This window comes from Arachis stenosperma, chromosome 1 (assembly GCF_014773155.1).
Source record: "Arachis stenosperma cultivar V10309 chromosome 1, arast.V10309.gnm1.PFL2, whole genome shotgun sequence".
Taxonomy (NCBI): domain Eukaryota; kingdom Viridiplantae; phylum Streptophyta; class Magnoliopsida; order Fabales; family Fabaceae; genus Arachis; species Arachis stenosperma.
In genome coordinates, this window is record NC_080377.1 from 116,015,304 (window position 1) to 116,032,589 (window position 17,286).

A 17,286-nucleotide genomic window follows, 5' to 3' on the forward strand; every position below is an offset into this window, starting at 1 on the left:
GAATCACCTCATTTTACCCCTAAACTCTCGTCAGAAAGACTAAAGTTACCATAAGTATAGAAGTTATAATTTGGTTCAATTGTAATCAGAGGACAAATATCACCAGAGAACAAACATGAACTTCTTATTCATTTACTATTATTTCATATATATAGTCGCAAAATATCAAAAAATTAATACCTGTTTGGTTAAACAAAATTGATTAAAAGATTAAAATTTTGTATTTATATTTAACCAAATTGATTTTTTTTAAATAACAGAACGTTTGACTACAAATTATTTCTTGTCATAACATAAAATATGTAGGATATAGAAACTTTTTTTTATCGATTCAGTTGAATTACTAACATACAACACAATAAACTAATTTAACTTGTCAATTTAGTCCCGAACAAACATAAAAAAAACGTATTTCATTCAAACATGAGTAATTTAAGGAAACTTTTAAGATTTTACCTCATTTTACTAATTAAAAAAATATATCCATTGACCTGAATATAATATTTTATTATCATAATTATTAACGTTATCTTATTTAACTTACAATTTTATTCAGTATTTATTACTAAAATTTTTTAATAATGTACAAACTATCATAATTTACTTATACATTTATTTCTTAGATTTAGATACATTATTTATAGGCCTTATTTTACAACTATTGTCAAGTATGAGTACATGCATTTTTTCAGTACTTTCTAATTGTAGTAGCCTATGAATGGGTGTTTTGATTCCACACCTTTTAGGTCGTCTTCTTAAAACTAAATACAAAACATTAAATAAGAAATAAATAATCAAATTTAAAAAATACAAAATAAAACAAAAATAATAGTATCATTTCTTATTGTAAAGTTACATAATCTACACATTCACGATTTTAGATACATTGTTAATTCCGAATCCCATTATTTTTATTTTAAAAAATTTTTGTTTTGGGCTAATGACAAAAACCGATTTGGGCTACGATTCATGATATATGGTTTTTTTATCAAGCTATATTAGGCTTTATATTTGTTATTGTATTAAATGTAATATAGGTAGAATGTGTCACTATGTATCTTAGGATCTTGTTCTTTTGATCAAGAATTTGAGGCATATGCTTCAACTTTAATGTGAACTCAAATTTAATGCTAATTACGGTGGATTAAACAATTTTTGTCTTTATTGTTTCATAATGCATATATTCTTGATTTTGAACTCAGACCATTGTTTGTAATACTGAAAATTATAATTTTCATTAACAACCCATGACACGCTGGCTAGTAAATATAGATTTTAGAACATGTAATAGATAAAACTTTATACAGAAAACTTTATACAGAAAAGGAATAGATTCCAACTTCTGTATGTTACACAAGTGATCACAAGTGATCTAAGGGAGTTAACAAACAGACTGAAATTACAGGATAAGTAAACACACCACCACTACTTGGTTTACGGCAAAAGCATAACACACAAGGTACTGACATAAATATCACGCAACAAACAAACATAAAAATACAACTTAAAAGGAAGCACGATTGATTACTCCATTTTCCTTTTTGCACCACCTCGTCTAAAAATTTTGTTACTGGAACCTTGCACTTCAGGAGGAGAGATGTATGGAATATCAGAATTAGATGCAACATCATGTGTTACCACCTTTCCAGGAGTTTGCTGACCGCTCTCATCATTGCTTTCTGTACCACTATCCTGGTATATTTTGGTTGCATACAAACAGAATAATTAATATAATCATATACAATAGATATTATTAGTAGCTATAAATTAATAAATAGTATGAAACAAAGTCATTATTCACCTTTGATAAACATACAACAGATGCACTGTTGACACCAGAATCTATTCCAATTTGACCACCTGTAGCCAAACTGCTTAGAATCAATTCATCAACACCCTACAACACCATAAATACAATGTCAATAAATTAAATACTATTAACTCTGTTTTCTAAACCATATAGCAAACAACTCATAGGACCCCGAAACATACAGGAGTATCCATGGAAGACGACTGAGAGCTATGAAGTCCTATGATAGATTCATCATCGCTTATCTTGAGGACAGTGTAGACAGTTTCCACACAGTTAATATTTTTTGATGTCACCGATAATTTGAAAAGGAACTTTTTCTCAAGTATATCATTTAGAGCTTTAGGATAGGTTTCATCATGATCATCTTTCTGTTACAAACATTAAAATAATCTCGATTGAAGACAATTTGAAATCCAAATATGAAAAATTTAACCAAGTCATCTATACGAAAATAAAAAACTTACACTCCCATCCATTATTTCATTTGCAGTTTTACCAATCATGACCCGAGCCTCATAATTCCAAATGATTATCCTTATACACCCAGTTCCATCGGTTATAATAGTATTAAGACGATACCTGAAAATACACAATCACTAAAAAATTAGTTGCATAGTAAATGAGTCGCAGATATTTAATAGCCAATATGAATACACTCATTTACATTGTAAAAATAAACTTATGACTTATTTTTAGTATTCTCTTCATTAAGTAGTCTTTTTTCCATACTACTTTTTTTTTTAACATAGAGACATAAGCTATTTCACCAAAATTATAAAATAAAATTATTTGAAAAAGATGATTTCATTACCTAAGAGGAGGATTGAACCCACCCTTCCTACAATGTTCACACCAATACCTATCTTTATTAACTTGAACTTTCCTGGGACAGAATCCACATGAAGCATAACACCAATCTCGAACACCATGCTCAATAGAAACTATAGTGCCAACCACCCAACATGTAGATTCCTAAAATTATAGAAACTTTTCACTAACACAACATACTGTCTAAATATAACTTAAATGAGTTACATATAAAGCATCTTTAAATTGCCAACACACCTCCCTCATGTTCAGAATTTCCTCAACTGACTTAATAGAGTCCCCGTTGATTTCATCGGACACAGATTGTGGTGGCTGACTTTGAATGTGAGTGATCCCTTGTGAGCATAGATCTCCTTCCTTTGTCAAGCTGAGTCATGCCAAATATTCCATAAAACAACACCACACAGTGACGTTATATTTAAGCATACATCAAATAAGTAAACTACATTTATAGTCATGGTCTTAATGAGTTGCGTACCTATCTCTAAATATAGCAACATCAGGGAAGTCAGGATTAATATAAATCTGAGACACATGAAAACTATTTTGAATGTTGACTTCATTCAAATACAAATGAGGTTTGAACAATTGAGTCACCATCACCAAGGGCTGACCATCAGCTTTATCTAAAATTTTTTCAACTTTGCTAACCAAGTCACCAAACAGAGTACACTTCAACCGATTCTTCCTAAATACAGCACATAGCCACACAGAAGTGATTAAGAAGAAGTCAACAAAAAGTGTATGTCACATATATTACACGCAACATGAAGATAGCTTTATATAAAAAATTGGAAATTATAATTTAAGTAGCAAACATACTGCAGATCCTCCAAATAGACTCCTAGAAGTTTACACTCCCTTCCTGATTTTGTCACCATATTTGTTACATCCTCTTTACCTACAACATGGCCAATATAGTCTGCACAACATGAAAAACATCCCATTCATAAGAAATGGTAAAAACAAATTATAATTTTTTACACAGATTAAGTTGAAACCATAAAAAATAATAATACATTGTCTTTCAAGATACCTATGAGATGATTTTCATTCCCAGCAGGCATGGCCTGAACCTCTTCATAAGATACAAAACGGAAGGGATTAAAGGGAAATGTCCCAGTTGTTAGCCGTGATACTGACGTCTTGATATAAAAGTTTAACTTGTACTTGTGATCACAGGTCCTAATCCCTTTCCCCCAACCCTTCACAATGAAATTCTTCATGGAATAAAGCTCATGTTCCCGAATAAGAGTCTTGAAGACAGCAATATTTTGTTTTGGTATGCTGCAATGGATTCGATCACCCTTGCATAACAACAAAAGAAAATAAAATTTAAATGTAAAGAGCTAATGCTGCATATATCTAATGAGCCAATCCATAAAATTTAGAATAACGACAACAGTAACATACCCGTTCATCTTGCAACACCATTTCCACACTGTAAACCTCAGCCGGGTTCCACTGGTTTTGCATCTCATACAGCCTAACAACTCCAACCACCAGAGACCAAGACAGCTTCGTTGGATTCACTTCCGAAACTGCATCAACCCCATTATCTCGCATATTAGATGACATTGGTTCAGCCATGACCATACAGGATGTATCAAAAAGACCAACTCTGTAACAGATTATATTAATTATGGACAAACAATAACCATCAATGTTGAAGAACTAATACCAACTTAAAAATTTCCCTGTTAGGTATTTATAGTGGTTGTTAACAACACTGTTGATTATTCAAATTACACATTCGTATCCATCAAATCAACCAAAAACCACAAAATATAGATTAACATAATCTCACTTAACAAATATAAAATTTACCCGGGAATCTAAACACCTGCCTCTTCAACGAAAAGCGATCCCCGTGATGCTGTTATCAGCCAATCAAATGCTACCACCGCCCATTGTGTGTTGCAAAATTGGGATTTTGGTATTAGAGATACACTGAGCACGTAAAGAACCGTTGTGCAATATAATGCTACATCCTTCCTTTTGGCAATAGCAGGATCTCTGGGTAATGCTCTCTTCATTATCCTCTCACGGCACGTGGAGTACACGTTGAGTTTGAAGATGATAACACAAAGACGAAAGAAATAAAAGGTTTGAGAGACACTTGTCTCTTTCTTGGAAACTATTTAACAGTATAAAAACTATATAATAATATAATAACGTGAATGTAATTAATTTTCATTAACAAAAAATGTAAAGACTTTCTTCTAGAATAATTGAGATGATTCCCGATGTTACCCTTTTCTAAATAAACAATAAATGATTATTCTCATGTTAACAAATAATTTTTTGTATAATTTTTATATAGTTTTTGTGTAAGTATTTTCGAAAAGTTTTTTTTTTATCAAACAGTAGATTAATTATCGGAACATTCATCATATTTGTATATACCTTAATAGTGTGCAATAAATATTTAGTAATAAGATAATTTTTTGTATCATTTGTATATAGTTTTGTGCAGGTATTTCCGAAATTTTATTTTGTTATCAAACAAAAGATTAATTATCGGAAGATGCATGATATTTGTATATACCTTAATAGTATGATGTTTTGGGAGTTTTGAAATTTATCATTTATAATTTTTTTTAAGTTAAATAAATTTTATATGGTATACTGTATCAAGGTTTGCTTTTGATTAAATCACTGAAATCAATATTTTATTATGATAGTAATGAAAGCTTTTTTTTAATTAAACTACACAGATCATGACTTATTATTTTTATCTTTTTTACTTCATTGGCATATCAAAAGGTTTGAAGTTTATAATCCTATCAAGCATTTGTATTTTATTTTGAAGTTGTCATTAGTTAATCACAATGCATGAACTCTGTTTCTACTTTAAATTGTAGGCTGTCATAGGTAGTTGATTTAATTTATTAACCAAATACTACATTAAATTTTGTTTAAAAAAAGTTTAAAATGGTGACGTTTCTTATTTTTCTGCATTTGCTCTTATAAAGCATGAAAAATTGAGTACAAATAAATTGTCACTTGAAAAGGAGAATTAATAACTTGCTAATAATTTTTAGGTATAGTTTATAATATTTTAAGAAGTTGATTAATTAATACTTGATTTATATGAAAAGATTAAAATTTTTTCTGATATCCTACTAAACTTTATTTATATTGAATTTAGTTAAACTCTTCTTTTATTACAATGGTAAAAGAAAATTTGCATAAAACTTTGTTGATTACCAAAAGTGTTGAAATTAATATTTTATACTGAAAAAATTTTAACATGTAGCTTGTTTTCTATGCTTGATCATATGAAGCATATAAATAGTTGAGTACAAAATACATTGTACCTTACAAAGGAAATTATTGAATTTCTTGTAATTTTCATGTATTATTTATAACATTTCTAAAAAGGTTCATTAAGTAATATTAAATTTAAAAGAAAAAATATTTTTTTAGATTTCTAATATTTAGTAAAAAAAAGTTTAGTTTCATAAAGAATTTGGCAAAAAATATTAAATTGTTAAAATAAAGATTCATAACACTCATGGAACTTATAGCTTTCTAGTACTCAACTTAATTGAACAACAAATATTTAGTAGCGGTTTTATTCATATTTTAGAATCTTTATTAATTTTTTTTATGCATGTAATCTTTATTAATTTTTTACTCTTTATAGTAGTTTAGGAAGCTTCTTTCTTAATGTCACCATTTTTTTTTATGAATTTGGATTATTTCTGGTAGGTAACTTTTTTTTCTAAGTTGAAAGTTTGAAAAATAATATTATCAATTGTTATGAAAGCTCAGTTACCTCATATGTTGATTACTTAATTATGCTAACAAACATCACACGATCACTATACGAACATGCTTATTCAACAGCAAAAACATAAACATAAAATAGATAAGTAGAAATGTCTAAAAACATCTCACACAAGCAACATGACATAGCAACAACAAACACACATTCCATTACAAACCTAGATAGAAAGAAAAAACTTAATTAGAATCACACCAGATGCATAGACCTAACACAATACGATCATTAAAGAACCAAACTTGCATATCACACCGGGAATAGTCCTGGATAGAATTTGTGTAGTGTCCATAATTTGACTACATTATCATAATTAACCCATTGAAGAGTCTTCTTTGAGCCAGTAAGTGGACTATAACGGCGTATATGAAAGTGAGTGAATCTGAAGTCATGTATATCTTCAACTTCTAGATGTCTTTCCTTAATCTGAATAATATCATCATCAACAATGGTAGCAGGTATGTAAGACGGCCCAATGCCACTGTAGGAAAATAGTTTAGTCCAGTTAAAGCTAGAACTATTCTGGTCAAGTTGCCAAATGACTGAGTAATATGAGTGATCATCACCAATATTAGCAGCAACACATAGGTGACCACTTCGGACTAAAAGAGTATGGGAACCTTGAAGTCCTTCATTTGGAAGTGAAATCTGATCAAAGGAGTAAGTGATAATATTGAAAGAAACTATATAAGGAGGCTGAATATCCTCTTCGTCAGTAATGACACTAACCCAATAAACAACACCATTAACTGACACACAGGCTGGATTCAACCTACGTGCATTCTCTGGGCATGGAACTGTAACATTCCAGTTTCTTCTAAAACTTGTGTACATGGTTAAAACACATGTGGAGCTATCTGGATTTTCCATGTACACGTGCAGCAGAGCATAGTCAAGCGTGTTTGGATAGTACAGAAAAGAGTAAAGAAAAACACAACCTTCACAATAATGGTTATTAGGGTCAGAAATGATTTTAGAGTAACGGGAAATCGGATTCCAGGTGAGCAAGTAGCTTTTGTTACCCATAGAAGAGTAGCGTATACAAACAATGTCATTTTCAACTCCAACTATCTGGAACCAACCTTCAGCAGTTAACAGGAATGGGAAGTGAAGTGGAGAAGTCTCACCAGTTAAGGCACTCATATTCATGACCCAGTCTAGTGACTTTGTCCAATCAGAAGAGTAGCCAAAGTGAGCAAAGATGGAACAACCCTTGCTCTTCCACCTTCTTGCAATCTCTTCTAAAAAAGCATATGAACTGAGATTTTTTCTCCAAAACCTGCATGTTGCTCGAGTATTGAGAATGGTAGATACATCACACAGATAAAAAATTTCGAACATAATCTCCATTGGAAGATCTGGAATGTTAACCCTTTTAGGAGGAACATCACTCATGGTGGTATTTTTAGTAATGAAATACTGGCTTATTGTAGAGGCTGGAAGAAGGATCAGTAGAAGACTTATTTGAGTGTTTTAGTTTAACTGTGAAGACTTATTTAAGTTCTGATGTAGTATTTATAGAATGATGTATGTATCACTTATAGGATAATAATATTAAGGTCACCTGCCTAATGCCTTTGAGTAAACTAAATATGGAAAAAAAACAATGCTATCAACAAATAGAAAAAAAGAATATTCATTGATTCTCAGATTAATGTTACCAATTAATTAATGAAAAAGAGAATGCTTGATCCTATTTGGTGAACACATGTCAATGTTGGAGATTGTTTTTACCTCAAATAATTTTTTAAAATGCAATTAAGTTGTGAAATGGACTATATAAGTTAAAGCATGGCATATGTGTTCCTTGACTTAATTCTACTTATATCCTTTGCTTCTGCAGATATATACTACATTGTTGCTTTGTTTTTTTAGTAAATACATAAGCTTTCTTTATTCATTTATATAACTACAATATCATAATAGACTCCTTTATTGTTAAATTAAACCAACAATATATGAAATGGGTAATTATTTGGCCAGTCAAATCATTGGGTTTCACCAGGTATTAATACATAATCTAAATTGGAAAAATCCCTGATGCAATTTTCATTGATGATTCGGTTTACTTCAATAAGCTTCAGACCACTGACACACATTTAAAGAGATAATACCTCTCATGTTGATATGAAACCACTCATTAATTGAAGATAGTAAAGAAATCATTTCTAGATACTTTATCTCATCTCTTTAACTAAGGTTTGTTTGGTTCTATTGTTCAAGAAATCTTTCCCAAGGTGAGGCTATTTCGAACTAAGATATTTGGAATAGTTAATATTTAACTTAGTAGGGAAAACAATCTTGTCTTATTTGTATGGAATTTACTATAAGTCTATAACAATATAGCTTTATCTTCAATTTGATAGGAAACAGAGAACTTGACATTAATATTAAGAGATATTAATTACACAACATCTTTTTAAATAAATAGAATAATATTGATTAGATGGAGTACATAATTGATTGCCTAAGATGATAGGACCTCAACTTGAAGGTTACTATAGTATAGCTCTAGAGAAATATTTTACCTACTGTATTTTGTTTAGCATAATTAGCCTAATTGTTTACTTGTAGAAGTCATTGGTACTCCAATAATGATGATAATTCCTATGTAGTCAAATTTGAATATGCTCATTTAAAATGGTTTGATTGGGTATATATATGAACTGTATGGTTGATAAATAGTTAAGTTAAATAGTATTTTTTTAATTAACAATCCAAACTAAAAGAATTGTGTATTTTTTTCTCAATTATCATGTTAATAAAAAGTTAAACATTTTTGGTCATAGATATGCTCTTATACCTTCATATAAGCTCTCATAATATTAAAGTAAGAAATTTTTTTGGTGTTGTAAATATATATGCATATTCTGTACTTTTATAAATCCAATTCTAATTGTTACAATACTTCTCATTGCATTTTTTATAGTGAAAAGTTTTGTTTACACTGATCTTTTCATAGGTAATTAGACTTAACTATATTAGACACTCAAAAGATTAAGTGATATGTTATTAATAAGCATGGAGATGCACTTACAAACATGTTCACGATAAACTTTCAAACCATGATTCAAGAACTCTCAAGACATATAAAATGTCAAAGCAATAGAATGTATAGGAACTATATACCTGTATTCTCGCTTACCAATCTGATAAGAAAGTGTTTTAAATAAGTTCTTTGAAAGAAAGTTTGTAAACATATAAATTGCAATAGCCAATAAAATGTTAGATTTGTGTTGAGCTTTATTCATCAATAAAGAGACTTCCATATGATAGAGCATAGCAACATTAAGCAAGAAAATAAACATTAAGTTGGCAATAAAGATGCCAGCTAAGTTAAGATATCTGTTAACCTGATAAATTTATACCACTAAGCAAATAGGTTAGTTTCTTTTACAACTTACTTATTACAGTACTTCATATTATATAAAAAAAAGGAACTTAATTAGATTACAATATCAGGAAAATAGTAGAAAATGACAAACTCAAAGAAAACATTAAGGATGTAAATTACAGCATTGCTGATACAAATGGATCCCAATTTTTGAAGCTAATTTCAGCATATATGCTATATCAGTTAGGAAATACATATAAATTATGATATATAGTTTCTCATAAAGACTTTTGAATAACATACAATAGTTCTTAAGACCATGTATATACTAAACTGGGACAATAGTGTTACAATTCAAATTCAGTGATTTAATATACGTAGAAAGTGGGAATTCCACCACTTTAAGTGTTCTTCTCTGCTGATTTTTTGTATCTAACTTGGTGATGGTGAACTGAGTTCCTCTAGTTGGTTGAGAAGTATCTTTAACTGTTATCAAATAATCATGAGTCAAATACTCTGGAGATTCTGCTGATCCATGACCTCGAAACTGAGATGACAACTCCCAGAAATATCCTTGGTTGCCTTCTTCAATTTTCCAGATGAGCCACCTATAACTGTCTGATTTAGCATGAACAGCAGCATAATACAAACAACCTTCACAGATTAAAAGCCGCTGAATCATAGCTCTGGCTTCCACAGGGATCAAAATGAATCCAAACTGATTGGTAAAAATTGAAAAGTGAACAATACACTGTGGACTTGTCTGTGCATGATTGTTCCAATTCAACCAATAAACGATGCCATGGTTAACAACATACCTAGAATCAACACCCTGAACATATGGAGGGCAGGGAAAATTACTATCCGAATGGCCAGTCACTGATGAGTATGAAGTCAACCATGATTGTGAGTCAATAATTTTCTTCTTATAAATATTTATCCACACATACCCAACGGAATCAGGAAAGTACAGGAATGCATAAGTGGAGGCACAAATACAACAATGATGTTGCATAGGATCCGGAATTCGTGTTACCTGATCAGTATTAGGATTCCACACGATGAGATTACTTGGGTGACTAATGCATGAATACCTAATGGCCATGCAACCATTATCAGTATCGATCACCTCGAATTGGCCCTGAGAGTTCCTCAAGAATGGGATGTGCAGGCGTTCATTCTCACCAGTATCCACATTAAATCTAAAAACCCAACTCCCTAATGATCTTCGTCCCTTGACACCAAAGTGAACATAAATGGAAGCTGGCCTCTTCTTAGCAGCATGTAGATGCTTGAAGACAAACTCCTCGGTCCCCAGCTCCCAGTTCCAATAGCTACACAGGGTTCTGCTACGACCAATCGTATTGACATCGGCTCTAGCAAAAATCTCCAATATGAGGTCGTCTGGCAGCAATATTTGAGGTTTGGAAGGTGGATTAGCCATTCTAAAATTTGGTTTGCTGAAGGAAGAAAAGAAGGCTATTACCACTGTCAATTATATGTATAACTCGAATATAGTAGAATGTATATGGCTACTTGTCATATTAAGAAAGAGACGTTAACCTTATATAAACTACATAAGTGGTATGTTATACAGGGGCATAATTACTTGGGGTTATACTTTTCAGGTTATTTTTTTCATATCCAAATGTTATGAATTAGGTAACAATAATGGTTGCAGGAAAAAAAATTCATTACTAAACAACTGTTCAAGTTTAGTTATAGCACTACTAATCCGGTTTGGTTATTTCAACTTAGTAATTATATTTAATAAAGAGATTCAGAAGTATGTATTTACACACAACAACATCCCAAAAACTATAAGTTATCAGGTTCACTTAGTTGATATTAATGCATGGTTTAAGTATGGGTCAGATAAAGCACCACTTTGGAAAATGGGAGTTCTTTCTTTCAGTCTGTGTTCTGACTTGGCTTAAAATTAGTCAGGCAATGCAACTACAAAAGGCACACTTCTGGTAAACAACTGCAGTTTTTTTATTGGGCAAAAGCTTCTCATATCTGATAACAATAAACACACACATAGGAATTGCTGCTCCATGTTTATTAAGCAAAAAGAGTTACCCTATTCCATTTGTTGGAGTTGGATATCACACTCTTAAATACTTTCCAATTTAAGAGTAAGCTGCTTCTTTTTTCCCATCAAATCATAAACAAAGCTGCTATATATCTATCTTTTCGCCGGCATTTTTTTGTCTGCATTTATTACCAAATTAAACATTTGGGGTATTTCTTTTTTAGGAACTTAATCTCGGGCCATGTAATTAAGATTCGCTTGGTTCGACCGAAAAAAATGTTCCTAAAAGTGACCGTACTTCCAAAGTAAGTTAGCTGAAATACTAAAATAGTTTAGTAGATAGACATTATGTTTTCATATATATAAGAGACTTGATTATAAAAAGGTAACTTTAAAGAAAACCCATTCTAAAAAATTAAGCATTTTTTAATAAAAAATCATAAAAAATGCTCACAATAAATATCGAATAATAATTTTTTGTATGAATTTTATATGTTTTTTATAAAATGTTTTCGAAATTCTTTTTTTTTATCAAATAATAGACTAATTAGCCCAAGATTCATTAATATTTCTAAACACATTAATTCTATGTCACATCCTAAATGTTTATATCATAAATCTGTCTGTCATTTATATTTTAAAGTTGCACTTTATATTGTGTACTTTAAAAAAAATAGCTTATTTTGTATATTTCTTATAAAGCAAATATAAATAATTGAGTATAAAATGTTTTTTTCTTTCAAAAGTGAATTAATAAATTTGATTTTTTTTCATTAATTATTGATGATGTTTATAAAAAGGTTGATTAAATAATATTATGTAAAGAAGCAAAGAATATTATATTTTTTGTATGTTTATGAAATTCAGTATACAAAATTTAACTCCGTGCATTACAGAAAAAATTAAATAGTTAAAATCAAACTTCATAATAATAATAATGGTAGTTCAAATAGTTTGTACTTAAAAAATGTAGCTGACTTTGGAATTTTTTTTTTATAATAAATACATAATTGAGTACAAAATACATTGAACTTTAAAAAGCGAATTACATACTAAACTTTTTTTTGTTTTCATGCTTTATTTGTAATATTTCTAAACAGTTTGATTAAGAGATATTAATTTTAGGAGTTAAACAAAATGATTTTTTTTCAATTTTTGAGATTTGGTATACAAAAGTTAACTCTGAAAACAAATTGATAAAAAAACATTAAACATATGAAATAAAGCATAATAAATAATGGTAGTTGGCTCTTATTAATCCAACTAAAAAAAATTAAATAGTAATTAGAATCTTTTGTATTCAATCTGTGCATAATTTTTTATGTTAGTATTTTCATAGCATTTATATTTCATTATATCAAATTCCATCTTATGTATTGTATTTTAAAAGGTAGATTATTTTCTATATTTTAATCATTGCAAACATAAATAATTGAGTACAAAATAAATTTGACTTTAAGGAGTGATTCACTAAGTGTCTTCTTGTTGTCATCTTTTGTTTATAATAGTTCTAAAAAGATTGATTAAGTAGAAATTCAATTTAGAAGTAATATTTTGTTTTATATTTGTGATCTTTGATAAACAAAAGTTGGCTCTGTAAAGGAATTGAGAAAAAGTTTTAAATATTTAAAATCAAGTTTCATAATAATGATAGTTGGCACCTATTAACTCCATAAAAAAACTGACTACAAATCTTATTTTTTCCAATTACCAATGCAGTATAGTTAGAAAGGATATGTAATTTGTAGTGATGTTATTAATTTGTTATCGAGTTCTATTTTTTTTAACGGAAAACACAAAATAGATGAAATTTAGGGTACATGTAAGGGTTTTCACAATCCGTTATTCCTTTATATAGGGTTTATGCATGTGTTATGTTCACTTCGTTGTCTTAAAGTTCAATTCAAATAGTTTTAACTTTTAAAAAGGAACTAATTTTTTATAATTTCGTTATAATAAACAAACAGAAGCCACTTCGATAAATTGGTCCAAAATGTCTTTTTTTAAAGATATTTTTTAATAATTAAAATTTAACATATATAATCGATTAAATCATGTTATTTTTATCAAAATTAGGGCAGACAATTTAATTTGATTGAGAAATGGTGAATCAGATTTTGAATTGGTCTAAATTACTAATTTTTTTTATAAAAGGTAAATAACTAAATTTGTTTTTATTTTTTATGTATTATGTATAATATTTCATATAAGATTGATAAAGAGATATTAAATTTAAGAGTGAATCAAAAAGATTTTTTTTTTTTTACTTTTGAGATTTGGTATACAAAAGATAACTCCCAAAAAAATCATGTTAAGAAACATTAGATATATAAAATAAAGCAACATAAAATTGCAACTTATATTTGCTATTTTAAAATTATCATTTATATTTTGTATCATAGCCGTTTTATTAATTTTATTATATAAAATTGCACTTTATATTTTGTTTAATAAAAAGTGTATTATTTAATATATTTTAATATTAACAAACAGAAATAATTGAGTACAAAATAAAATTGACGCTAAAGGTGGTTCACTGAATGTTTTCTTGTTGTGCTGTATTATTTATAATATTTCTAAAAAGCTTGATTAAGTAATATTTAATTTAAAAGTGATTGTTTTTGTATTTCTGATATTTGATATACCAAAGTTGACTCCAAGAAAAATTTGAAAAAAGTTTAAATATTTCAAATCGAGATTTATAAGAATGGTAGTAGACACTTATTAACTCCATCGAAGAAAAAACATTTAGTAATAGTTCTGTTTTCTTTATCTTGTTTTATATATAGTTGATTTGTTTTATATAATTACTTAGTAACAATGCTCTTAGATTTCACATTTTTTTTATCAAATGGAAGAACAATCAACAGAAGTTTCATCACATTTTTTTGCATCGCTTAATAACTTATTATGTCTTAAGAGTCTTGATTTTTTTTTTGTCTGTGATTTTCTTTAGTTAAAAATACGCTATGACTTAAAACGAATGATAATTTATTTTTATAATAATGCAAACCAATAATATTTGAAAAGTTGATGTTTTAAAATAAAAGACACCAAAAAGTTATATAAACAAATGAGTCCAGCTGCAGATTTGACTTAGAGCAAGGAGTTACATTTTGTTTACTGCATTATGAAAGTCAATTAAAAAAGAAAAGAAAATTTAGAGTAAAAGTAAATTACAAAACGCTAAAACTTTGATATGACATTGTTCATGGACACCCAAGGTCATTACAGCAATATACATAAGTTCATAATACTGAGTTTCATAAGGATAAATACCCATAGCAACTAAACTAAAGCCAACAAATGTGCACAATCACATTACATATCCCAAAATGAGTACAATCACTCAATCCCGCTTTCAAAGATGCTCTCAATGCCAGAATCCTACATGAGTGCAACAGGATTTACAATATCAAATATTGGGTTCTACAATGCAACAGAATTTGCAATATCTTATTGGGTTCTAATGGAATCTTGACCTTTGATAGTGAAACAATAGCAGCTCCATTCCCATCTAAATCAAGGTCATTATTTCCAGTTGTAGACACTACGTTTGAAAGGCCTCGTTCAACCCCCTGCATCACATGAATTCCAATTTTAGTTACGAATACACCCTTGAAGAGTATGGAAACTGCAATGGACAGTTTAATAATGAGTCATAATTTAAATACGAACTCCAATATCTATGGAAGAACTGTGGGATGAATAGAGATCAATGAGTGCCTCATCATCACTAATCTTAACAGCATTATAAGCTTGGTCCACAGAGGTCAGATTTTTCTGTGAGATAGACAATTTAAAAAGAACTACACTCAATCTAAGGAATGAGAAAGAAAGTCATTAAAATTTTAAGAAAACAATTTTTAGTCTAAATAAGAAAAAAAGTAACAGGAATCGGCAAATTAAATGATACTCTTTGCTCTTATCTTAGTCATCTACATCTCTTTCTATCTCTGAAATTGACATAAAAACTATTCCACATTAAATAATGAACACAAAAGAATCATTTATGCAAGTTAGGCAATCATATTGGCATTTCACCCCATTATTCTTATAACCTGAGTTGGGCAGTTGTATTACACTGATATTATCATGTTATTTAAAAACCATAAATAAGAAGATCTTGAAGCTTGTACGTACTGATCATAATATTTAAGAATTAAGATCTCAGAGTTTGTTAGGTGAAACCGAAAGGGTATCCGTGATATGCAGGAGAACAAATTTTGACCAAATGAAGAACAAATTGAAAAGATAAAAAACTGAGCAGCTACACTAATTTTAATTAGTTGTAAATCACAAAAACAGAACGTTGAAAAAATTATCTCTTACAGAATTATTTTTTGCATTACTTCATGATCTTCATTACTCCAAAATTATCTCTTATAGAAACACTTTTATGTTTGCAAATCTGAAACACTGTTATGTTAGTCATGGAATCAATTAGTTAAAATGAAATGAACATACAAATGCTTATTCTTTCTTTATATGTTATAGAATAAGGGCTGCTGACTACATGAATCAAACCCAAATAAATAGAAATATCAAGAGTACCAAAGACGATACAAAAAAGTAAAATAAAATTTAATCAAGATCCAAAAATGAAATGATAGAATAATACCTCTATCTGCTAGGTTACTTTGGGGAGATTTGATAGGATTCATTTTCAAATGCATCTGACTGGATAGAGTAAGGTGAGTTTACAGGGGGAACTGATGGAAACTCATTTTGATGATGCTTTCAGGGAGTGACTTCAAACCACAGAAGCTTGTTTGTGTGCTCCCCTCAGTTGTCGCGTCATTCCACCATTGACGACATCGAGATCTCCTAATCTTCTCCTCTTCAAGTGTAGCACACCATTCTGCCACTACGCTCTTCCAGAAAAAATATTTAACGGCAGAGAAGAAAAAAAAAACACAGCTCGAGCTCCTTCAATAAGCAGTAGAAAAGTAATCATTAAAAAGTTAGATTTTCTTTAAAAGAAAAAAGGGAGCATAACACATGCAAATATATAAAAACTCAAAAAATCTATGCAACAGACGCCATTACACTTACCTCTAATCACTCAATATAGTAACTTAATTTATCACCGGATGAAACCAAAGAAACGTCATTCTTTTCCATCACTCTGTCCACTAAACATGAAAAATCTGCAAAACACGTGGTAAAGTATGAGAGGCAGCAACATTTGCTTTAAAATGTAGATATCAAACATTTATTACAGTTAAAAAAGGAAAGAAAAATATAATTAGTCAATAAAACAAAAAAAAATAACTGATCATGATTTAAGTCTAATTAAACAACCCATTACCAATCTTCATCAACATAAAAACCGTTGAGGCCCTTTAGAGTAATAGTAGATCACATATAAATACAGGCATGAAATACCATGTTTATTAAGCACACACCCATATTATCCCCAAGAGATTCCAGCTTCGTTTTTGGTATTCAAGCACTGTAGAATGATAATAAACATAAATACGAAATCA

General features: G+C 29.5%; 2 protein-coding genes across 2 annotated transcripts; both read right to left on the reverse strand.

Annotated features, from left to right (window-relative positions):
* Positions 1 to 1,524: 1,524 nt before the first annotated feature.
* Positions 1,525 to 4,231, reverse strand: LOC130984033 (replication protein A 70 kDa DNA-binding subunit A-like). The gene is made up of 10 exons (XM_057907569.1): positions 4,055 to 4,231; positions 3,678 to 3,948; positions 3,464 to 3,563; positions 3,120 to 3,329; positions 2,879 to 3,008; positions 2,673 to 2,785; positions 2,278 to 2,392; positions 1,993 to 2,181; positions 1,802 to 1,897; positions 1,525 to 1,692 (listed from the first exon to the last, which is right to left on the reverse strand). The coding sequence occupies exons 1-10, from the start codon at positions 4,229 to 4,231 to the stop codon at positions 1,525 to 1,527; spliced, it is 1,569 nt and encodes a 522-aa protein (XP_057763552.1).
* Positions 4,232 to 6,677: 2,446 nt separating this feature from the next.
* Positions 6,678 to 7,823, reverse strand: LOC130984049 (putative F-box protein At1g50870). The gene has a single exon (XM_057907570.1). It carries the CDS (start codon positions 7,821 to 7,823, stop codon positions 6,678 to 6,680), a length of 1,146 nt encoding a protein of 381 aa, XP_057763553.1.
* Between the last annotated feature and the right edge of the window lie 9,463 nt (positions 7,824 to 17,286).